General features: G+C 42.1%; 1 protein-coding gene across 1 annotated transcript in view; it reads left to right on the forward strand.

Annotated features, from left to right (window-relative positions):
• PKHD1 (PKHD1 ciliary IPT domain containing fibrocystin/polyductin) overlaps window positions 1–23,807 on the forward strand; it is a 238,083-nt gene that overhangs the window by 11,792 nt on the left and 202,484 nt on the right. The window contains 18 exon segments of the mRNA XM_058020892.1: window positions 1,773–1,874; window positions 3,184–3,279; window positions 4,373–4,508; window positions 5,347–5,461; window positions 6,291–6,566; window positions 7,025–7,111; window positions 7,745–7,838; window positions 8,303–8,445; window positions 9,083–9,213; window positions 9,993–10,177; window positions 10,695–10,833; window positions 12,902–13,056; window positions 13,661–13,845; window positions 14,793–14,915; window positions 16,452–16,557; window positions 17,426–17,704; window positions 20,914–21,044; window positions 21,558–21,693. Of these exon segments, the coding sequence (XP_057876875.1) occupies window positions 1,773–1,874; window positions 3,184–3,279; window positions 4,373–4,508; window positions 5,347–5,461; window positions 6,291–6,566; window positions 7,025–7,111; window positions 7,745–7,838; window positions 8,303–8,445; window positions 9,083–9,213; window positions 9,993–10,177; window positions 10,695–10,833; window positions 12,902–13,056; window positions 13,661–13,845; window positions 14,793–14,915; window positions 16,452–16,557; window positions 17,426–17,704; window positions 20,914–21,044; window positions 21,558–21,693 (2,619 nt within the window).

Here is a 23,807-nt window from a genome sequence, read left to right on the forward strand (position 1 = left end):
ACCAGATTTATGTGTATGCTGTTCCTTGTCCTGTCAGATCAGTTGCAGAGTTGAGGTGTTGCTCATAGGGAAACTTTTCCCCCTTAAATCACTCTGTATTTTTTGAGGTTGAAATTTTACAAATGCAGACCTCAGGATGACAACTCCCACACTAGATACAGGGAGGATGTGATGTTCAGCTACTCCAAGAATTGAGTTCTGGATAAGTGCTGAATGGCAGGGTACTGCACCATTAGTTATAAAAAATTATTAAAGGTACATTAAAAATAACCTGCATGGGATGTTTCAAGCTGTATTGTATACAACTCTTTGTTAAAAAGGCTAATTTTATGTCTTTATTTACAAGTTAAAGCAGAGTAAAATGAAATAACCATGCATGAAGTTGGCTGTGGGCAGAGCAGAGCAGAAAGATCTGCCAGATCTGTCCTGTGATAGTCAGTAGCCAATATTGTAAAATTATTGTTTAAATACCAGATGAAATAACAAAAAAGATGCAAGTATAGACCAAAACCCCCTATCTTCTTATTATTAGACTTCTTTTTTTTCAGAGCAATACAAATAGGACTGGGTGGTTAAATTCCAATATGAGTCAAAGTGGGTAATTGTCATGAAAAGAAAAATACTTTTCCTGTGGAATGGCACACTTGGAATAGATAAAGTCCTGAAAGGATCCCATGGCTGTGAAGTGGACACTCAGATTTTCTGCTCCCTCCATTTTCCCCTGAAGTCTGAGGGATTATTGGAAAGAGTGGTAACATTTAGACCTAAGGACTAAGTTGAGATGTGAGTCAGAGAAGATCAAGAGGATTAAAACAGTTTTAATTCTGCCTTTCTTTTCCCCCTTTTTCTCCCAGAGAACCTCAATAGCACAGAACAGAGCAGTTTGCAATCTGAGCATGACAGAGGCAGCCCCTACTAAATAACAGCCCAAGCATTGCAGTGTCCCCCTTGCCATGTGGCCAAATGATCCATGCTGCTCATTCCTGGTGTCATCCCAGAGGCTGCCAAAAAAGGGGATCAGTGAGAAACTGGTTGTGAAAAATGCCAGTCACTTGTTTTTAAAATTTTAAAAGTTTAATAGTAATAAAATGGTTATAAAAATATTAATACAATTAGAGTAATAATAATTTGGACATTTTGAATTAGGACAATATGAGAAAAGAGAGACAAAAAGTTAAGGACATCTGGGTACTTTTTCTGGGTAGCACAAACCTGAAAAAGGACACACATTAACAAAGGATTAACCCTTAAATACAACAGCCTGTTGCATATTCATACACTTCATACATGATGCATAAATTCCATTCAAACACAGGATTCTGTCTGGTCATCCTCAGCTTCTTCCTCTGAATCCTAACAGTGCCTCAAGGCAGGAAGAAGTTTGTTTCTTCTGATAATGGAGCAATAAATTTTTTTTCTCTGAAAAATTCAGGTGTCCTGTGGCTGCTATCTCACTGCGAGTTCTTTCTTTAAAAAAAGTATCCTACATAGCATAGTTTCTATTTTAACATTTTTTATAACCTAAAACTATATTTAACACACTACTTAAGAGAATTAATACAGCATAACTTTCTAACACAACACATATAATATTCATTTGAATAATTGCAAAAAGCCAATCATAAAATACATGCATTTTTCACACTGGTTTCATTCACAGGAGCCTGCTCTGGCTAGAAGCAGTGCAAGTGCACTTCAGGCTCTCCCAGAAACAGGGCTGGGATTAATCTCTGCAAGGCTTGTGCTCAGATCCCTCTTTCCTTCCCCTGCAGAGATTTTCTCTGTGTTCCCAGTCAGAGGGAGCCTGGCAGGAGGCACTGAGCTCATTATCACTGGGGATTTCTTTGAGGAGCCCGTGCAGGTCACTGTTGCAGGTAAGAGCAGAGCAAATAATGTGAATTTTATTTTTTTTTAAAATACAGTTTGGCCCTGACTGCAAAACCCAAGAGGTGTTCAGGGATGCCAGTGTGGGAATTGTAGGACTCACCTTGTCCTCATGCTTGTTTTGCATAGGAGACATTTACAGAAGTGGTACAAATAGATAATAAGAACCTTTACCCTTAAACAATTAATCTTTAAAACAATACCCCATAAGTTAATACAGCCCATAAACACAGCTGTGAGAAAAGCTTATAGAAAAATGAGAAAGAAGTTCATGATTACATACTTCCCTGGTGAGCTGCTATTTGTAAAAAGAGACACAAGAAAACTATTTTCTTGTAGAAAAGTCTCTGTAACATTAACAGGAGAGATTTCTCTTATTAAATAAACTAAAGAAAAACTATTCCAGAAGTAGCAAACTAACTAAAATTTTAGAGTTTTTTCTTTACATTGTCATTAAGAAGAAAGAGGTTGTAGGGGAGGAGAAATATCCTAAAGGTCTTGTTTTAATTCTTAATACTTTTTCTTTTAGTTACTATTGATAAAATTCTTTTTATACTCTTTTAAAATTTTAAAACTACTTCATCTTTCCCCTAGTCCTACCTCACAGCAGGAAATGAGTAAATGCATCCGAATAAACACACTAGTAATTAACCAACACTAAACCCACCACATTCATTAATACATAAACCAACAGAAATTTCTCAAATTAGCAAACCAAAACCACTGCACACCTCCAGGAAGCTCCAGTTATTCTGACTGTGGGCATGAACTCTTCTGCTTGTTGAGAGTACCAGCCCAGGCTTGTGGCAAAATGTTGAATGTCTTTTAGGAAGAAGCTAAAGGTTCCTAAGGAATAAGGAGGGGAATTTAGGAATAAGGTGGATGGGAGGGGATTCTGCCTCTCTGCTCTGGTGAGATCCCACCCAGAGTATCACGTGCAGGGTCCTCAGTACAGGAAAATCATGGACCTGTTGGACTGAATCGAGAGGAGGGACACAAAACTGATCAGAAGGATAGAACACCTCTGCTATAAGGAAAGGCTGAGAGAGATGGGGCTGTTCAAACTGGAGAAAATAAAGCTCTGAGGAGACCTTGGAGCACTTTCCAGTTCCTAAAGGAGCTCCAACAGAGCTGGTCTAGTGGAAGGTGTCCCTGCCCATAGAAAGGTACGTGTAACTGCAGACTTGTAAGGTCCCCTCCTACTCAAACCACTCCATGACTCTGAGATGTGTTTGTGCTGCAGCTCAGCTGTGTGTCCAAGCCTCTCACAGCACTTTTGTCTCCTTTCCCTGCTGGCAGGTGTTCTCTGTAAAGTCAAGCACGTCTCTCCCCGGGAAATCAGATGCACCACTGAGGCTGTTGGTGAGAGCAGAAGGTTTGGAGCCCCCCAGCCAGGTGAGCTGTTCCTGGAGCTCCAGATAAGCAAACACACACAGAAACGCAGGGCAGAAACCCTTTGGTGATGAATGCTATTATGAAACAGGGCTTTCCAAAGCACTTCAACATCAGTTTTGGGTGGTAGGGAAGGGGGCTACAAATAATCCAAGGGCTGGAGCATCTCTGCTATGAGGAAAGACTGAGAGAGAGCTGGGGTTATCCAGCCTGGTGAAAAGAAGGCTTCAGGGAGACCTGAGAGCCCCATCCAGCGTCTAAAGGGGGATTTCAGAAACACAGGGATGTAAAGAACATGGGAATAGACTTTTATTAGTAACAGGACAGGGGGTGATGTTTTAAAATTAGAAGGGGGTCTATTTAAATTGTTTCTAAGGAAGGTATTTTTTACAATGAGGTGAGGATGGCCATGGCACAGTTTGCCCAGAAATGTGGTGGATGTTCCATCCCTGGAAACATTCAAGGCCACTTTGGGTGCAGCTCTGAGCAACGTGCTCTGGTTGGAGATGTTCCTGCTCATGGCAGGAGGTTGGGCTGGATAAACTCGAATGGTCCCTTCCAAACCATTCTGTGATTCTGTAGCCAGGAAAACCAAGGTGGGGAGCTCAGCCCACCAGGAGCAGACAGGAGATGGTGGGAGGAAGGTCAGACTGGTATGTATGGCTGTGGAAAATTAGGGAAAAAAGGCATGGAAAATATTTAGAGGAAGGATGGCTGAACTGGAGTTACTGCAGAGGCTTCTGGAGACACTCCCTGAGTGGAGCGCTCCTTGAGTGGGAGATTTTAATGCATAAAATGAGGCTTAACTTTGACTGTGGGTTGTCTCAGTGCCTTTTCCTGCAAGAGCAGACACGTGAGCAGGTTGGTTGTTGTTCTCTCTGCAGAGTTTTGTTATTTCTGTTGGAGGGTTTCAAGGTAAAACAAATTCCCCATGGCGAGATCTGTGTTCTGCCTTAGACTGCAAACCACCCCACAAACAGAACCAATTTATTATTAAAATTTTCTCTCTGGCCTGCCTCCTACAGCACTGATTCCAGCATGTGCTCTGGGATTTCTGCTGGCTGCTGCTGAGCATACTTTTGTTTTAACTTTCTAGGAAACAGAGGGCTTCTCTTTGAAGTCTGGGATGATGCCTCTGATCTGACAGAAGCAGGTCCTGGATACAGATGGCAGTTTGTACCTAATGCCAGCTCCCCAGTAAGGTTTCTGTCTGGGGCAAAGGAGTCCTTCAGGTACTCAGTCATCTTAAAAAGAGAAGAAGCCATGGCAATCACCTTTAGCAGTGTAAGGTGGAGCAAAAACACCTGACAGCTCTTTATAGCACAGCCTCACTGCATAGCTCCTATAAATCAAAGCAAACCCTTTGCTCCAAGGTCCTTTTGAAGCTTAAAATATGCAGTGAAGTGCTTTATTTTTTCCTCCTTTTGCTTTCCCTCAGTGTTTCTGCTCTACCTGGCCTAGATATGCTGAAATACCACCAAAAATTTTGCTCTGGAAGTAGAAGGAGCTCCAGTTTGAGGCTGTTTTGGGCTGGAGCTCTGGCCAGATGTGGAGGGGCAGATTCTCAGCTGATGTTGGCAGCCAAGGTGGCGCTAATACAAATAAATAAATTGCTCAACTGTGTTGGTTCCCATTGCAACTTCTGATATGACCTTGAACAACTGTGCAATGTGCATGAATTCTTACATTTTTCTACCAATTCTCTGTTTTTGTTGTTTGATTCAGAACATTCTGGTTTTGGCTTTTTCTGCATGCTCAGGCTTAAGATCTGGTTTGAGAAGAAATGCACAGAAGTAGCCACCAACAAAATCATACTTAGTTTCATGGAGCTGTTTTTTTCTTTCCTTTTTGAAACTTTTGTAAAGCATAATTGACATTTAATGTGAAATTGGGTCATTTTGAGGTTACTTCAGCTTTAAAATAACAAGGTTTGTTTTGTTAAAATGGTTTAAAGATCTTTTCTTGTTACTCAGTGTACATGTAAAGGTGGGGTGTGGGGATGATTTGTTGTTTTGGGATTTTTTTTGCTGTAACTCTTTTGTATGTTATGGATATTCTGTTTTTGCTCAGCTCCAGACTCCGTGGGTTTTTTGTGGCTCCTCAGACCAACAATTACACATTCTGGATTCAGGCAGATGGTCAGGCATCTCTCTACTTAAGTTTGTCCCAGGATCCAAACCAAAAGGTATTGCTATTGGTAGAAAAAAATGAGAGAAATGAAAATTAAAAATGGGTATGGAAGGGGTTTTAATTAGGGTGATAACAAGTGGGAATTTCCCCAGTGTGGATTGGTTTATTGTCTTTTATGAATCAATTGCAGAGTCAAAGCTGTGTGATTATTTTTGATATTTTACATTGGCCCTGTCCATTATTTAGCTCATAAAAAAGAAATCACTCTTTCAACCAGAGTAACTGATTGTCTTTTCCAGAAGATATTTTTTTTGTTTTTAGTTCAGCACATTTCTGTCTGAACTGAAGCCATCCATGAAAAGTTATTTGGGGAACTGTTATCAGTGCTAGAACAAGCCAGAGGAATTATCTTCTTTAAGGTATTGAACCTTAAACCAAAATTTTTTGAGATTGTGGCTTTTCCCTGTATAATAGGAAGGAATTTTGTGAGTCATCAACCCATGGCTATCAGTTATAAACACAAACATGCTGTTTGTATTTTTAATTTTGCAGCTGTGGCATTGGAGTAAATGTTATTTGGCAATGGAGAAATGTTACTAACTGGTTTAATGGCTTCAAACTGAAAGAGATTTGGTTTATATTGGATATGAGGAAGAAATTCTTCCCTGTGAGTGTGAGGAGGCCCTGGCACAGGGTGCCCAGAGAAGCTGTGGCTGCCCCTGGATTCCTGAAATTGTCCAAGGCCAGACTGGACAGAGCTTGGAGCAACCTGGGATGGTGGAAGGTGTCTCTGCCCATAGCGGGGGGTGGAATGAGATTGGTTTGGGATGGAAGGAACATCAAAAACATTCTGTGATTGAGTGATTTGGTTGTTCTGCACACAGGTGAGAATTGCCTCTCTCCCTGCTGGCAATTCAGAGTGGTCTGAGAACTGGGCGAAGAACTGGAGTGAACTTTGGCAGCCAAAATCCCAGAAATTTGAGCTAACTGCTGGCTCAAGGTACTACCTGGAAGCACTGAATCATGCCAAGACACCCAGCAAGGGGATGAGAGTTGGAGTCCAGATTCACAACACGTGGCTGGACCCCCATGTGGTGAACAGCTATTACACCGAGCGGCACGAAATTCGGGCTCGAGCCTTGCACCTCCCAGAACTGCAGGTCAGTGCTGCCTGCAGCTGCCTTGGTGGTGCCAGATGTGAAAAAATGTGGGTTTCCTTCTTGTTTACAACCTCCTGAGACAGCTGTTGAGAAGAGCATCGTGAGCTGAAGTTGTCTGTGGTTTTTACATACATGAGTGGGTGTGTGTAAGCACTTAGGAATGAGGGAATTTTTCCCTAAAGGTTAAACTCCTGAAGGACAGGAGCTTTAAGGACCATTTGCAGCTGCACAGGTCATGTATCTCTTGTTCTCCTGTTAGTGTAAGAACCCTGTTCCTTGTAGAAGAAGGGCAGGAATCCCTGACTCTTGGAAGGGATCCCTGGTTCACAGAGACTATAAAAGGCAAAGTGCTGGCTGTAAAATCCTGCTCAGTAGAAGATTCCAGGTTTGAAGTGTGTGTATCTCATGCAGTTTGCATCTGTTTTCATTTCTTGATTTGCTTCTCTTTTTTCTCCCAGACGTTGACTGTGTCTGGTACAGGTTATTTCAGTATCTCCTGGAACAACACACTGAAAATGATCCCTACAAATGCTACAGCTCAACAGGTAGGTATCATTAAACACAGACAAGGGTCCTCTGCTGGGAATTGGTGGAGCTCTGGTGCTTGATAGAAGGTAAGATTTCCCCAGAAGCTGAGATAAAATTTATGTGATGTACAGGTGATTTTTAAAATTTTTTTTGGATTTTTTTTTCTTTACTGAGAATGTCTTAGTGTGGGATTTTTTTTTTCTTGAGCATTGACTCCCAGGTTTATTCTAAGCTTATCACAACATCCAGATATCTTGGACTTTCATTGATCCAGATCCTTGGGCTTTTTCTCTAAGGCCAGATGGGTGTTGTATGGCTCTGGCTTCTTCAGCAGCCCATAGGCTCTTGATGTCTTGATTGGGAATTTGTCAACATTAAAGTGACCTGAGTGATGTCTCCATGACACTCATTTGACTGAGGATGTCTCACACCCCTGACAACTTTTAAGTAAACATAAAAGTTTACACTATGTTGAGATAAATTTTGTTATATTATTATTTAACCTTTTTATTCTCTTAATATTTGGCTGCCTGCTTGTTCAGAGCTGCTGTGCCACTGATCCCTGGCTGATGAAAAATGAAGTGTGTGTTGAAGTCTCTGCTGAAATGATTGTAACTGACTGCTTCCCACTTTCTTAATTTATTTTAAAGGTGCAAGAAGCAATAGAAGGACTCCTTTCAGTAGGATGTGAAACTGAGCCAACTTCTGCTAAAATCCTCTTTCACTGTGGCTTTGAGAAAGAAGGTAGGGAACTTCTGTGGCAAATATGCAGTATTTATTGTGAGGATGGATCTGCTTTTATGACATAAGTGTTCTTTAAACTTTTACTGGCATGAAATTTACACTTTTAATGGGTATAAGTACATATTCATGTTTATCATCTATTTGTTGTGTGTATGCATTAAAAATGACATGATCAATATAATAATCACAGTGATCAATATAATAATTATAGGATATCCAGAGTTGGAAGGGATCCACAAGAATCATCAAATCCAACTACTGGGTCTGTACAGGACAGCCCCAGGAATCTGTGCCTGAGAGTGTTGTACAAACATTTTTTGAACTCTGGCAGGAGAATTCTCAGAGTAGGACTGTTTGACAGTTTCTGGATACCCACTTGTTGTATTTTCATGAATCTCGATTGCACTGGTGCCTTCTGAATCACTTTGAAACTTCTCATTTTCTTTTCTTTTTTTATTTGTCAGATATGAAGAACATCATCACCACAGGACACATTGTCAGTGGGACAGAGCCCTTCTGTGGGAGGTTCAGCATCCACAGACCAAGCCAGCTGGTGAAAACTTCCCCATCAACACTGCCAAGATATGACCTTACTAAATACCCACATGTGAGTGGCTGCTCTTCATGAGCAGCTTGCACTGGACACTGAATGTTCAGAGCCTAATAAACAAGATAAAGTCTTCTGGTCAGCTTACAACTCCCCCAAATATATCAAGCATCATGTCTTGGCACAGAGCAGAGCACCTTTTATTTGGTTTGAGAGTGGTTTTGGATCTCTGAGATGTAAATATTGTTTAACACAGCTGCCTGCTGTGGGAAAGGAAGAAGTGGGATGGTGTTGGAGAAAGGTGGAGGGGACAAGGACAACCATTTCCTGACAAAAGGAAAAAATCCTTTATTGTTTGGTGATCCATTGCTCGCTTTTCTGCTCATCTTCTCCTACTTTTGAAATGAAATAAACCCAAAACTTCAGGGAAGCCCCAGGGGTCAGTTTGATGCCATGTTGTGGCACACCTGGGTGCCAAAATTGTCTTCTACACCTTTTATTCCCTCTCCAGCTCTCTTGGAGCCCCTTTAGGCACTGGGAGAGGCTTTAAGGTCTCCCCAGAATCTTTTCCTCTCGAGGCCAAACAACCCAGTGTTAAACCAGAATCGAAATAGAATATCTTCCTTTATCTTCCATGTACATTATATATAAATTACCTGTGTTTTGATTTGTGAAAATCCTTCCCCCATCTTTGCAGGTGTGTTTTGCACATAAAGGACATATGAGCAACATCCTCCACCTCTCAGTGTCCTACACCAATGTCTCTTCATGCCCAGTGAGGAGAAACCTCACCTGCCAGTGGGACTTCAATGAAACTGACTCTAAAAGGTATCCAGACAATTACAGTTATCAGAGATTTCATTTTCCATAAGAAGGTGCAGTGGGAAAAATGAGGGAAGCTCTTATTTATATAGAACAATTTGTCACTTGGAGTATTCTGACAAAAGCTCTGCTCCTACAGAGGCATTGCTGGAATGTGTTTCCATCCTTTTTTGGAGGATTTAATGGGTAAATTTCCATGTTTCTTGCTACATGCACTATCTCACCTCAGTGACACATAGCTGTACTTGAAGATTATTGAGAACATAAATTCCCCAGTTTCTTTCCTGGTCGATTTCCTGCAGTAAGAGAGAGAATTGCTTTATTTACTCCACCCTTTGAAAGCTTTGAAAATTGGTGTAGACTTTGATTTTCTTTAGTCACTTAAAATTCCATGAGTAGAAAACATTTGGTAGCAGACATAAAGTTTAAGGCAGGCAGACTTAAAAAGGTCAGGAGTGTAAAAACATGAAGAGAGCTGAGGGTTTGAATTTTGGATTGACCTCCATTGAGGTCACTGATGCTGTTGTGGTATTTTGCCAAAAATAAAGCAAATGTAGTCATTCCCATATCCCACTCTAGTGATTCAGAGGGGAAAACATAAGCAGAGATCTAAATCCTCATTTCTCACTCTGGGAAACCCAACAAGGACATGGTGAGTAATCACAAACCACTGAGGATGTGGCTTGTGCTAAATATCAGTAGTAACAAAACCAGAGCCTGATATTACCTGGAATCTTCACAATCACCTCAAATTTGTTTATTGTCCCAACCTTGTTGTCTTCCAGCTGGACATTTACCTGCACCAACCTCTGGAAGAGCTGTGGGAATCTCTCTGTGCTTCTCCAGGACCTCCCAGCCAATTCCCCAGTATTTGTGCATCAGATAGACTTGCAGAGCCCCGTGCTGCAAAAAGAAACACCTGGATCATTTTATCTTGATGAGCTCATCATTGCTGACAGAGCTGTGATTGGTAAAGGCATCTCTTTTGTTTTTGTTTTTTTTCCCCCCCAGGATATTCTGTTAAATCTATAGTAATAAAGATGGATGAAGCTTTTTCAATGGGAAATTACATAACAGGAACAAAAAAATTTTTTTTAACTTTTATTTATTTATATATATATATATATATATTTTTTTTTTTTTGAGAAGGAATTGCTAAAATATCGATATTCTTGGTTTATTTGAAAATGTGGTTCTACAAATGGAACAGGCTGTGGTGAAATCACCATCCCTGGAAAGGTTCAAAAATGTGTAGATGTGGCACTTGGAGACATGGGTTAGTGGTGGACTGGGCAGTGCTGCACAATACTTAAACTCTGTGAACTTAGAGGCCTTTTCCAACCTTAATGATTCTACTAAATATAAATTAAAACAAAAAAACACAAAACAAACCCAAGCAGGTGTTTCCAGCTATGAAATGACAATACCCTGGGCACAGCCCCCTCTGCTCTCCTTGCTCTAATGGATGTTTATGTTTTTTCTTTCAGTTTCCCAGAGAGACCCCAAACCCCAGTGGCCAGAGGGGAGGATCATTGAAGCAGTGTCTGTGGTGGGGTCTCCTCCCTCCTACAACGTGTCCTGGGAGGTGTCTGGCTGTGGTTCCAGTCTGCCCCTTCTCTCTCCAAGGTAGGGACAGTGAGCAGCTCATCTCAATACCATGTAGCTCCTCTTACAGTTCCCCCAATGTACCTGGAGCTGGGTTCAGCTGCTGGAAACAAGAGGGGCTGGAGAAATTTGAGATAACTTGGGGTGTCAGATATCTGTGGGTCACCAAAGTGTGGTGTGGGATTGGAAGGAAGCCCTTCTGGAACAGTGGATGAAGATCATCCAGAGGTGTCTCCAAAACACTGTTAATGACACCAGTTAGGTGCAACACCACTGTTAATGACACCACATTAGGCACTGGAAGTCGACCTTGGGTGTCCTTGTTTGCTGAGATGAGGTTTCTGTTTCTCCCAGCAATGACAGGAATTGGAGCCATGGGCTATAACCAGATCACAGACGGTAACATTAAAGGTTTGTACTGGCAGAAAATAAGTCCTGTAAAAGTTGGATTGTATCCAGCTGAGTCAAATCTAGTATCTTAACATAAACCACCAAGGGTAAGGGCAGGAATGAGACTACAGGGGGATGTTTGTGGTGGTTGAGATGAATAACTAGAGGTGTAACTTATAGGAAGCGGGAAAATTTTTACTCCTGTGTGGAGCCTGAAGACTGACACTGGAATGCTGCAAATAACACTGATAGCTGTATTTTTTTAATAGATTTAGAAAAAAATGGGGAAAAAGCCATAAACATCACTATAGAGTTGAGGAAAATACCTAGAAGAGGAGGATTTAAGAAGCTCCGCCTGTTTAGCTAAAAAACCAAAAAGGATTAAGAGGCAGTTTAATCACAATACCTCTCACCAGGATACAAAAGGTGTTAGGCACAGGTGGACTTTTCCATCCCACTGAGGAAGTATCAGAGAAAAGCAGGAATCAGCACAAGCTTTAAAAATGGGTGAGCTGAGCATTGTCCTTGGACATTTTCAAAATAAACCTGGCTCTTTCTCTTCGCTGAGATTTAATCCAATACAATTCCTACTCCTGTCAGAGCAGAAATATTGGCTAAAATCTTGTACCAGCTGTACAAAGGGCTCGGCGATCCTATTGGTTTTGTTTTGTGGAAATTTTCTCTGCAGAAGCCACTTGTTATCCAGACATTTAACACACGGTGGCATTGTTGTACCACAGAGAGGGCCCTTTTCCTTTGAAACACGAGAATTCTAGTGGCAAAGGAGAACAGCATTTTAACTTTTAGAAATGGACTTTTGTGAACTTGAATGACTCCAATACAGATGTGGTGTCTGGGGGCATGGTTTAATGAGGGACCTGGTAATGCTGGGTTAAGGATTGGGCTCAATCTTAGGGGTCTCTTCCAACCTAAATGATTGTACAATATGAAACCTCACTATAATTCAGGGGACTTGAGATTTTCATGGACTTGAGAAGATCACAGTGTGAAGCAGGAAATATTTTTTGCTTTGCTGTGGCAGGTGCTGTCCAGGCTGCACTGAGCTGGTCCTTTAGAAATACCAGTAGTGGTGTTTCTAAACACCACTGGTATGCACCTGGTGCTTGATGGTGTATAAATTACTTCTTCTATCATAAATTTAAAAAGGTTATTTTCCATATTTTTTTGCTGTGTGCATTGCCTGCATAATTCACAAATTCACTGGGTTGGAGGAGACCTTCAGGATCATCATATTCAACCCAGCCCCAACACCTCAACTACACCATGGCACTGAGTGCTATATCCAGTCTTTTCTTAAACGCATCCAGGGATGGGGACTCCCCCACCTCCCTGGGCAGGCCATTCCAGTACTTTATCACCCTTTCCTTAAAATCTTTTTCCTAATATCCAACCTATATTTCCCTTGGCACAGCTGAAGGCTCTGTCCTCTAGTTCTGTCAGCTGCGACCCGGAGAAAGTGATCAACCCCACCTGACTGCAGCCACTTTTGAGGAAGTTGTAGAGAGTGATAAGAAGTTGGGAATATCCAGGGGTTTTTTGAGGTCTGGGCATCTTCCCCTTCAATCCTTCAGGAGTGTTGTTCCTATAGGTGTCCCTGAGCTGTTGGTTGACTTGGGGGTGTCAGCAGTGAGGGTCTCCACTGATGATGCCTTCCTGTGACCCCCTCTCTGTCCCACAGAGGTGCAGTGCTTGGGAAGGGCTCTAAGGAATATGGACACCTGAACGTGTCCACGGAGGACGTGAGAGTCAGCCTCACCATCCAGAGGCTGCAGAAGTCATCCCCACCTCTTGGAGGAACCTTCCACATCCACTTGGCCAACACCGTGATACCAGGTAAGGGAAGATGCAGGTCAGGGCCTGGATTTCCTGAGCAGGAAGCCAAGGGAAGAATTAATTGCCAGAGAGGTTTTGGCTGCCCCATACCTGGGTATGCTCAAGGCCAGGTTGGTTGTTCACAGAATCACAAAAGGTTGGAAGAGACCTTCAAGATCGAGTCCAACCCGTTCCCTGACACATCAACTAAACCATGGCACTGAGTGTTATTAAATAGTGTGGATGATCTTTAGATTGGACATAAGGAAGAAATATTTTATGTTGGGGAAACAGTGGCAGGGGTTGCCCAGAGAGGTGGTGGATGCCCCATCCCTGGAAACATTTGAAGTCAGGTTGGATGGGGCTTTGAGCAACCTGGTCTAGGGTTCATTGCTGGGATTAGATGACCTTTAAAGTCCTTTCCAGCCCAAATCCTTCTATGATTCTATTCTATAATTCTATGATTTTTTTGTGTTTAGGGTCCAAAAAATGTCACTCTTTTGGCAGCAGAGGTTTGAACCATGACAGCCTCACACTCATAATGAAACCCCTTCCTTTCCTAGAAGCAGGCAGATCTGCTCTCCTGGAAATGGAGATATCCACTGCTCCCTTACATCTTTTGCAGGTGTTTCAGTGCACATCTCTGCCCACCAGCTCCACAGGCTTTTGCAGGACAATGTGGACAATTTTACAGCTCCCTTCTTCAACACCAGTGACTTCACTGTGACCAGAGACTCCAGCTCATGCTATGAAAATGTCTGGACACTGACTTGGGAAAAAACAGCTGGGGACTTGCCCAATGTTATCAGTGTACAGTAATTTCTTTTACTAATCTCCCCATTTGATGTCTTTGGTCTTGGCTGATTCTCTCTTACAGGGGTTGTCTTTATGAAGACACCATGGAAATTTAGGCAATCTTCCTATTTGGAGCAGCACCTTAAGCAAATTAAATGATTAAACCCCCCCAGTTTTAGGAGAAGACATTATATGGAGTCTGTGATTTAAAACCAGGAGATCTGAGTGTAATTTTTGCACAGCAAAGGGGCTGGTATATTGAAATGAAATCTTTCCTAATTATATCTACATTAATGTTTCAGTACAGTAACTGGAGGTCATCACAGATTTGTGGCATCATTTATTTGCCAAGAAGGTATTTTTCTGAAAACTGTTTTGTCTGGTTTTGTATCTGGTTCTCATAGGTCTCAGGTTGGAAGTTCACTTTACACTCTCCCATCCCAAGATTTGTCATGTTAGTTTTGCTTCAAGCAGAAGGGTCTTTTTGAGTAGGGACTCCGACTGAGATGCTTCCTGCCTCAAAAGGAAACACTATTTCTTGGATATTCAGCTCCTAAAAGTGTGATGTAATTTTCAACAAATTCTAGAGCCCAAGATGTTGGCCTGGAGAGTGAAAAAAGTTTGAGCTGCATCTTCAGCTCTTGCACAGGCTCTTGTTTCATCTAAAGTCATGTCTTTGAGAAGATCTTTCCATGCCTAAATCCAAATTATATGAGTGGGAATTAGAAGTTTATTTACCATCCTGATTCTTGCACTCCTTTGCCATCTCTTTGACTGCAAGGTGAAGGTGGGAACAGGGAGGTGTTGTGAAACCTTGAGTAATGAACATTTAGAGGTACAGATATGATTAATGGAAGAAGGGTGAGAAGTTTCCAGGAGTTATTGCTTGTAAGGATTCTGTTTTAATTTAAAATCACAGGACAGAAAAGGATGAGAAACTAAAATTCCTTGATCTTTTCCAGGTCTCTGCTGAAAACCTCACTGGCCTGAAGCCAACTGTTTCTACTCGTGTGGTTTATGACGGGGGTGTGTTTATTGGACCAATATTTGGGGACATGCTTGCCACCCCCCATAACCAAACACAGGTGAGTTGGTGTGCTCTCTCACTTGTCACTGATTCAGCAGGGTTGTGTAGCTCCAGGAGTCTCACAGGTATTTGGGTACCTTGTTCTGCCAATAAATCCTTTCAGGAATTTGATGTTCTTTGCCACAAATTTCTCATACTCTGCTGCCTGGTGTGTGGAGCAGGACTTTCCTCCAAGAGCTGTTGCAGGTAGGTAGAATGGAGATTATGGGTCATGGAAGACAATATCTTTTTTTGTTTGGAAGCAGTGACCAAGGAATGAAAATCTCTGAACTCCCACCCTTGGTGGGTCCTGTGGTGCTGGATACCAAATTGGGAATTACAAAATTGACCTGCAACACTCTGTGACACTGATGGGCAAAGTAAATGAGTTGGTGGCTGGGATACTCATCTGTGAGTTTGGCAAGTCCTGAACCTCTCTGGATCTCAATTCCCTAGGAGGGAAGAGAGAAACAGGAAATCTTCAGGCAGAATGAGGAATCATTCCAGTCTGCTGGATGGACAAATGTGTTCCCAAGTCTGCTCTCAGATGTTGCAGAACAGTGGCTGTGGCTGCCTTTGTTTCCAGCAGACTCACAGGCACTGTGGCCATAACAGGGTGATGCTGGATGTGCTCCAAGCCCAGCTGTGCAACATCTGGGGCCAAGTCATCCTGCCTTTTTCATGAGCCTGGTTCCTAGCCATGAGAATTGCTCTTCTTCCAGTGACTTAGCCACCTATGGCATCTTTTCCTTCTGTGCTGCACAAATCCTCAAACAGCCCAAGTGAAACAACACCAGCAGCAACAAACAGATTTTCTGATATTTTTGAAGCTTTATCCTGGCAGTGTAAAAATGTCTCTAATTATCATCTCTCTGTCTAGGCAGACTACTTTGCAAATCTGTGCTCCTTGCATTTCTTTGGGACAGATGCTTTGCTTTTTGCAGGCACACCCTTAACACCTGGAGAGGGATAAAGAAGGGCTCTTTTATGCCCTATCCTTTGCCAGTTGACTCTTCAAAAATATCAAGATCTCATGAGGGATATTTCTTGATATCTCTTTTAGATAGTCAAGGTCACAGCGCAGTATTTTTCCTTCAGCTTTAACAACAAGGGGCAAAAAAAAAAAAAAAATGAGGGCAGCATGTTGAGAAGACACATTGTAGGTTTTACTTTAATTAGTCTTCCATGGTGCTTTAGACATAATAAATTTATTCCCAAGGCAAAGTGAGAAGAACTGGGGGAAGAACAGTCTTCAATGGGTGACTGGAAGAACAGGAGTTTGAGGAGGTGTGGGTCCCAGGATGGTGGGAGGTAGGCTGGAGATGCATCATCCAAAGCTATGCCCTGGATGAGCCCTAGCAATCTGCTATTTAAATTTGCAATTAAATTTGCAGTGAGACTGCAGCAGGTTGAAGATCTCTCGGTTTGTACCTTGTTCTGGCACTGAGTTTTCTCGGTACCTCAGGGTGGCTACCAGCATCTATCAGTCAGTTGTGGCTCTAGCAAACACCTCTGTTTCCTTACCAACTTTAACGTAACTCTGCTCTGTCTGCAGGTGGTGGTGATGGTGAATGATGTCCTTGCAAACTGTTCTGGCTCGTGTTCTTTCCGGTTCAGCCAGGAATTGACACCCATAGTCAGAGATGTGGAATATTCATCAGGTAACGGGGCCTGGTGCCTGAACACAGTGGCCAAAATTCAGTGAAAAACATCTGCCAGGTGCTGGTGATTTCATGTACACTTGTATCCTTTTGTAAATTTTTGATTTTATGGAAACTGCACTTTATGGGTCACTTCTGATCAGCTCCAGTTCCAGACATGCTGAGTGTACTAGTTTGAACTGAGAAGGGCATTGGAGCTGGGAAGGGTCTGGGGCACAGGTCTGGAGGGGCTCAGTCTGGAAAAAAGGAAATTCAGGGTGATCTTCTCACTCTCCACAACTCCTTGATAAGAGGGTGCAGCCAGGTAGGGCTTGGTCTCTTCTTCCAGGGATGAAGAAATAGGATGATAGGAAATGGCCTTAATGTGCATCAGGAGAAGTTTAGATAGTTTTCAGGAAAAATTTCCTCATTGAATGGGTTGTCAGGCTCTGGAACAGCTGCTCAGGGCAGGGGTGGAATCACCATCCCTGGAAGGGTTCAGAGGGTTTGTGGTTGTGGCATTTGGAAACATGGTTTAGTGGTAAACACAGAGGTGATCTCAGAGGTCTTTTCCAACCTTAACTACTCTGTGATTCTATGGTAGAGGCATAAAGGGGAGAGAAACAATGGCAGGTTTGATGCCTCAAGCAAAAACTAGCTCTTGGCTCAAGTTATTTTTAACAAAAATTTAAGGAAAAATATAACAGCTGGACAGGGACGGGCATGAATTGCTGTTATGTGGAACAGTGAGATACCACCAATGGTGTAGCTTTTAGGATATCCTGTTGAAGCTGTTAGAAACTTTTAACTGTTGGCTGAATTTGAATTTGAATTCTGGGCATTGGTAGCCCAAAATTCATGGGTCACCTTGATGATTATATTCCTTCAGGTGAGGGGTCCCAGGCCACAGTGGTTCTCAGGGCAGCTGGTTTTGGTGAGGAGCAGCTGGCCCTGCAGGTGGAGGTGGACAGGAGGAGCTGCCACATCTCATCTCTGAATCAAACCCACGTGGTTTGCAAGGTGCCAAGGCTGCCGGTCGGGACCTACCCTGTGACACTACTGGTGGCACCTCATGGCTTTGCTCTTGGTGCCACCACAGGACAAGGGATCTTCCTCACAGTGCAGCCAACACTGGGAGCTGTTGAGCCTCCTTCAACTTCAGAGATTGGTAGGTATGGACCCCTCAAGGGAGCTGCTTCCTGCTTCTTCCTTGGCACGGCATCTTTTGGTTCTTTACCTTCACTGCCAAGATTTTCACCTGATGGAGAAGTTTTATGGCTGTGTGTATCCCAAAGTACAGTAAAAAATTACCTAAAGACTGACAGATTCTCTTTGTGCAGGTAACCAGTTTCCTGAGTAGTTTTGTTTGGGAATTATATCTTCAAGTGCACATATATTCATTTCAGCAAATCATTAGTGCTTCACACTCATCCTCCCATATCCATTTGACATGTAGCTATGTAGTATTTTAATTAATCTGGCCTAATAATAAGTGGGTATTAGGGAAAATGTCTTCACAGAAATGGTTTCCAACCACTGGAACAGGTTGCCCAGGGCATTGGTGGAGTCACCATCCCTAGAGGGATTTGGAAGATGTGTGGATCTGGCACTTGGTGACATGGGTTACTGGTGGGCCTGGCAGTGCTGGGTTACTGGCTGGACTTATTGATTTTAGAGTGTTTTTTAAAACTAAATTATCCTCTGATTCTATAACCTTGGAATGGCTGAACTCTGGTTAATCCCACCCCCATTGAAGCAAATTCATGTTCTGAGGAATAAAATGGAAAACTCACCTGTGTTTAGGTGAGTTAGGTACAAAGGTTTAGGTACTTAGGTACAAAGCTAAGAAACTTAAGAGGAGCTAAAGCGAATCTCCTTCCCTTCCCATTATACCTCCTCTCCTTGAAATAGAAGAGGAAGTAGAGTGATAAATTCCATACCCAAAGAGAAGAACTGGAATTTTTTTTTTTTTTTGAGAGGAAAGAGTCTCCTCAACCAATGAGATATGTGGCAAACACTCTTGATACACCTGGGCTGTGCAGTGAAGGACAGTCTCAGATTATACTTTGCTTTCAAGCAGCAAGGAATGCAGCAGAAACACCATGAACCAAGTCTACTCTGACAGTAAAGTTACCCAGTCATTTCTGGGTAAATCTCATTTTATTTTTGGGATCATGGTGGCAATCACCACTGAGAGCAGCACTGGCCTCAGTGAGCTCAGACACGTGGCTTATTTTCAGTAATCATGATCTGACTGGGCCATGCCTGCCCACATTGGAGCAGCCAGACAAAAGGAATGCTGGTCTGTAAAAATATCTATGGACAAGCATGGGATGGACTTGGGATAACACAGAATTCCTGAACTACAAGTTATGGCCACCTTTTACTGTGCTTTTGATTTGAGGATTTTTTTGTTTGTTTTTTTTGGGGGGGGGAAGGAGGGGGTTGTTTGTATTATTTTTTCTGCTGTTGATTTTTTTGGGTTGTTTGGTTTGTTGTTTTTTTTTTTTTTTTGGTTGCATGGGAAGAAAACTGCTCTAACTCTTTTATTGCAGGTTTTTTCCTTATTGAGAGGGTCATGACACACTAAGAATCACTTTTAATTCATAGAAAACCCAAACACCTCCAAACAACTTTAAAAACAACCCAGCAATGGCAAATTTAAGTGCTTGAGCCTTGCTTCTCCTTTCCTTTGCTGGCAAATCCACTCCCAATTACAGTGATCTGTCACTCATTAAAAAGAAAGCAAGAATAATGCTATCTTACATTACATGTGCCTGGAATGCTTATAATTGGAAAGAATTACAACTTCCATCTGTGTTTTTAATTTCTCCCATTTCAAATACCTCTCTTCAATCTCATTGTAAAGTGCACGCAGGCAGTATTTCACTGCATATAGATATAATGTAGATATCAAACCTTAACTGCATCAGTCTTTACACAACACTGGTGGATTCTGAACTCTAAATCTTAAGCTCCTTATCTGACAACCCTTGCATTTGCACGTGGCTTCAGTTTTCACTTCTTGCTCTTTCTGACTCTGCAAATTTAATATTACAGGACGGGAAGCACCTTGTATTTTGCTGCTTCAGCTCCCTCTGGTCAAAATATCCCTGGTCTCAGTGGTGCCATGCTGGGAGATCCCCATGACCTAACTCCAGAAGCATGGAATGCCTTTCTAAAGATACTCTCACATTCCACTGAATAGCAGGAGCTTGCTGTTAATGTATCTGATTGCTCTCGTTGGCCTGGATTTGCTGCCAGCCACAGGAAATCAAGACTAAACTTCTATAATTCTCTGGTGGTTTAAAGAATTAGCAGGAATAGGTAATTTCAGGAAAGTGTGCAAGGGAATTTGTCATTAATATATAATTACTTTAATGTAGAGGATTGCTTACATCACATGTGAAAAGAGGGATAAAAGCTCAGTAGGTTTACGATATAGCCATGCTAATAAATACAAATAAATGCTGCATTAATTAGTGCCTGTCTGAGCAGTCTGTTCAGCCACAATCCTAAAAACTCTGCAGTGCTGACAACTTGAGAAAAAGCTCTAAGTTTCAAGCAACATTTCCTTTTTTTTTTTTTTTTTAAGTTTCTCTGAATCGCATCAAAGCACAAACTCCAGCTTAGAATTGCCATTAAATGCCCACTCCTGTTCTCTTTCCTGCTTCTCTTTGAAACATCCCTGAGCCCTCTAGTCACTTGGAAAAGCAAAGGGGCGCCTTGGCTCTTTGGAAGTGGATGCTGAAGAAAGATCAAGCACAAGGCTGACTTGTGTTGGGTGCGATCCCAGCTGGGATTGGAGCGGCTCGGTCTGGCACGGAGGAGAGCTGAGCTTGCTCGGTGCTCCTCGGAACGAATCCCTCTGTGACTCCCCTCACAAATCCGAGTCTCCAGCCCTGCCAAGTCCCCTTTCTATCCCAAGTTTCCTAGACACATGCCACAGGCTTTTCTGACAGCGGGGAGCTTGGCAGCTGTTTGAACTGCAAGAGCACCTGCTGCGTTAAGCTCATTTTCCATTCTTAGTGCTTCTTCCTTCCTTCCTTATTTCGTTCTTGGGCTGGGGATCTGGCTAAGGGGGAGATCACAGGCCAGGGCTTGCTGGTTTAAATAAGTATGTCATTAAAAAATAAACCCAGAAAAAAAAAAACCTCAGTCATCCTGTGTTGTGGAGAATTCAAATAATTCAAATTCAAAGAATTCAAGTATGGCAAGAAGGATCTCTGGTGCAAGAGAGGGAGCCAGGCACAGCAAGGTGGAACAGATCATCATCAGCTCAGCTGAGAGACTTTTGTAGTCATCTAAAAACAAAGAATTCTTTGTATATTAAAATATCCTATGTATTGAATATCATGGAATAATTGTTTGTTTTAGGAGGACTCAGAGTGACTCTCAGGGGGACCAATCTGGAAGGGGTAAATGCTGTTTTGTTTGGATCCCAGCCTTGCCCAGTTTTGGAGGAGGGCAGAAATTCAACAAGAATTCAATGTAAAGTTCCTTCTCGGGTAAGAAACCACACTTTGGGGAACAGTCAGAGGCCAATGTGACTTTCTCTGTTTTCCTGGCCTGAGCTACCCTAGGAAAGGGCAAAGAGTAACCCCTCAGCCAAGACTTGTCTGTGGACTCTACAGATTAGACAGCTTAGTTAAAAGCAGATTAATAGGAGATTTATGAAAACCAGTGAAAAATGCAAGCTCCTCAATTTAATAAGAATATTGCAAATTAAAAACTGCATAGTTAGTCTGGGATTTTATTTACTAGTTTAATGTATTTGTATGGATATAGCAAATCCAAATCTGCACAGTCTGGGACTGTTTTAAGGTTTCTAAATCTCCATAGATGCTCTTTAAAGCCAACTTAACTGTAAATATTTAAGCAGAATCTGGTGTATGTGAAAGTTTCATCAGTGCCATGTGCCTGACTTACATATGGGAGAATCAGAAACATAGGAAATAACTTTTTTAAAAAAAAATTTGGTTAATTCTTATCTATGACATTTTCTTTCTCTCTCTTCCTAGGGGGCAGAGGATGCTGCTGTCCATGTGACACTGATTTTTGGGTACAAGTCAACGACAGTAGCCAACTTGTTCCAGTATGATCCTTCCTTAAACCCTGCACTTGTATCCCTGAGCAGGAACAGAAGTGGCATAGCAGGTGAAAATGCAGATGTGTGTGGGGCATCTTCTGGAGAAGGGTTGTTAGTGCTGATGGTGGTGGGGCAGAGGGAATTTATAAATCTGTACAGTTTGATTCAATAATTTGATCTAATCTTGTTTGTTTTCTTTTAAATTTTAGTTCCTGTATTTCTTGCTAGTCCTGGTCAGTTGTGGTTGGTTTTTTATTGGTTTTTCACTAGTATACATGAGGTAATGACTTGCTTGCCCCATGGTATGGATGATGTCCATAGGATGTCAGGTTCAGTGTAGTCCTGCTTTTTGGTCAGGTTTCTCTAACTCTGCTCTGAAACAATCCCATCCATTCATGCAGTGAAGGGAACCAATGGAATGGCATGAAGCTGTGTCAGGAAAGGTTTAGGCTGGGTATGAGGAAATGGTTTTTCACCCAGAGGGTGGCTGGGCACTAAACAAGCTCCCCAGGGAATGGTCACAGCTCCAAGGCTGCCAGAGCTCAAACAATATTTGTACAAGTCTCTCAGGTACAGGGTGGGATTCTCAGGACTGTCCTTTGCAGGTTGGGAGCTGAACTTTGATGATCCTTGTGGGCCCCTTCCAGCTCAGGGTATTCCATGATTCTGTATGTCTTAGTAACAGATTCATCCATGACAGGAGAAATGAACTGTGGAGAGTGTCCTTCTCCAGGATCCCCAGGGGTTGACCATGAAGAGCATCATGTGCATTTTGGGTTATTGAAAGCAGGGAATAGGCAACATTTCTTTATCTTAGTTCCCATTTCCAAGCCAAACTGTTCCTTTTTGACCTTGGGATGTGTTACTTTAGAATATGAACATAGACCTACCAGAATTCATGGGGACAAAATCCTAATTAGATCTCACAGAGTGTTTGCCATTCCTGTCTTTTGAAAGTTTCTATTTGGGGTTGTTTGGTTTTTTTTGTTTGTGGGTTTTTTTTTTTTTTTTTTCACATTTCCCTCATTTTTCCCCCCAGGATTTTGGCTGTGTATAGGGGATAGAAAGCATAAACAGTGAATGATGTCCACTTACAAACAAGCCTTTTAGGAAAGTTTAGCGCATTTCTGCATGGCAAACTGACAACAGTTATTTGGTATCTGAGACAGTGGGGAAGGAGATGGGAGTAAGACGGAAATATTCCTTTTTTCTTACCTATCTCATTCCTATTCATCCAAGAATATAATAATCTGACTTTTTTCTCTATTTTTGCAACCTCTCCAGTGAACACCTTAAAGCTACCCATAGCTCCCAAATTCAATTCGACTTGTTGGGGATTTACAGGGTTAGGTGACTGCCAGTGCCAAAATTCCTTGTGCACTCCCAGCATTTCTGTTCATTTTTCCCCAAATGCCCTTGTCATTTTCTATTACTCCAGAATGCATAAATAAGAGAAAACGTCCTTTATCATCTGAATATTATTCAGATACCACAGCACCAAGGGGAGGTTTTTGTAGCCGCGGGCAGCTCAGGTGCAAAGAATTCCTTAATGTTACAGTGTCTCATGAGCTGTGGTGGGGCTGAGTTCAATCTGCTATTCAGAACCTCCACAGCTTCCTCTTTTAATATAATTTTCCTTCTATATAATAAAAAGAATAAATAAATTACACTGATGCCTTCCAGGCATCTGGGATTAAGCTGACAATTGACCAAGAGTCCAAAGAGTTCATGTTATTAACATATTCAACTTCTCAGGCTTTCAAACTTTATTTGAGTCTTTGTGAATGCAGAATTGAAAAGTACCAGTTCCAAGACCTGCTTAGAGGAGCAAGTAGTTGAAAGAATCTTTTGTACAGGCTCTTCTGTTCCTTCCTCCCTCCTTCATCCTTTCGGAGGAGAGAGGAGGATGAGATTCACCTCCTAAACACATCCCTGTGCTCAATGCTTAGATGTTTTCCATGGTCATTGAAGATAAATAGATGGTTCTGTGGTGGGATTTGCCACAGCTCTTCTCTGTGTCTTGGAATAGGATGAATCATGGCATAAAGTCTCTTTTCACTGACCACAAATAGAGCTATCAGTGAAAATGCCTTTATTTGGACTGATGGATACCACCTCATTTTTTTAAGCTATTTCAGAAGAAATTTAAGTTATGAAAATCCCTTGTCTCTTGGTTTTGTCC

Source organism: Melospiza georgiana, chromosome 3 (genome assembly GCF_028018845.1).
Source record: "Melospiza georgiana isolate bMelGeo1 chromosome 3, bMelGeo1.pri, whole genome shotgun sequence".
NCBI classification, from domain to species: Eukaryota; Metazoa; Chordata; class Aves; order Passeriformes; family Passerellidae; genus Melospiza; species Melospiza georgiana.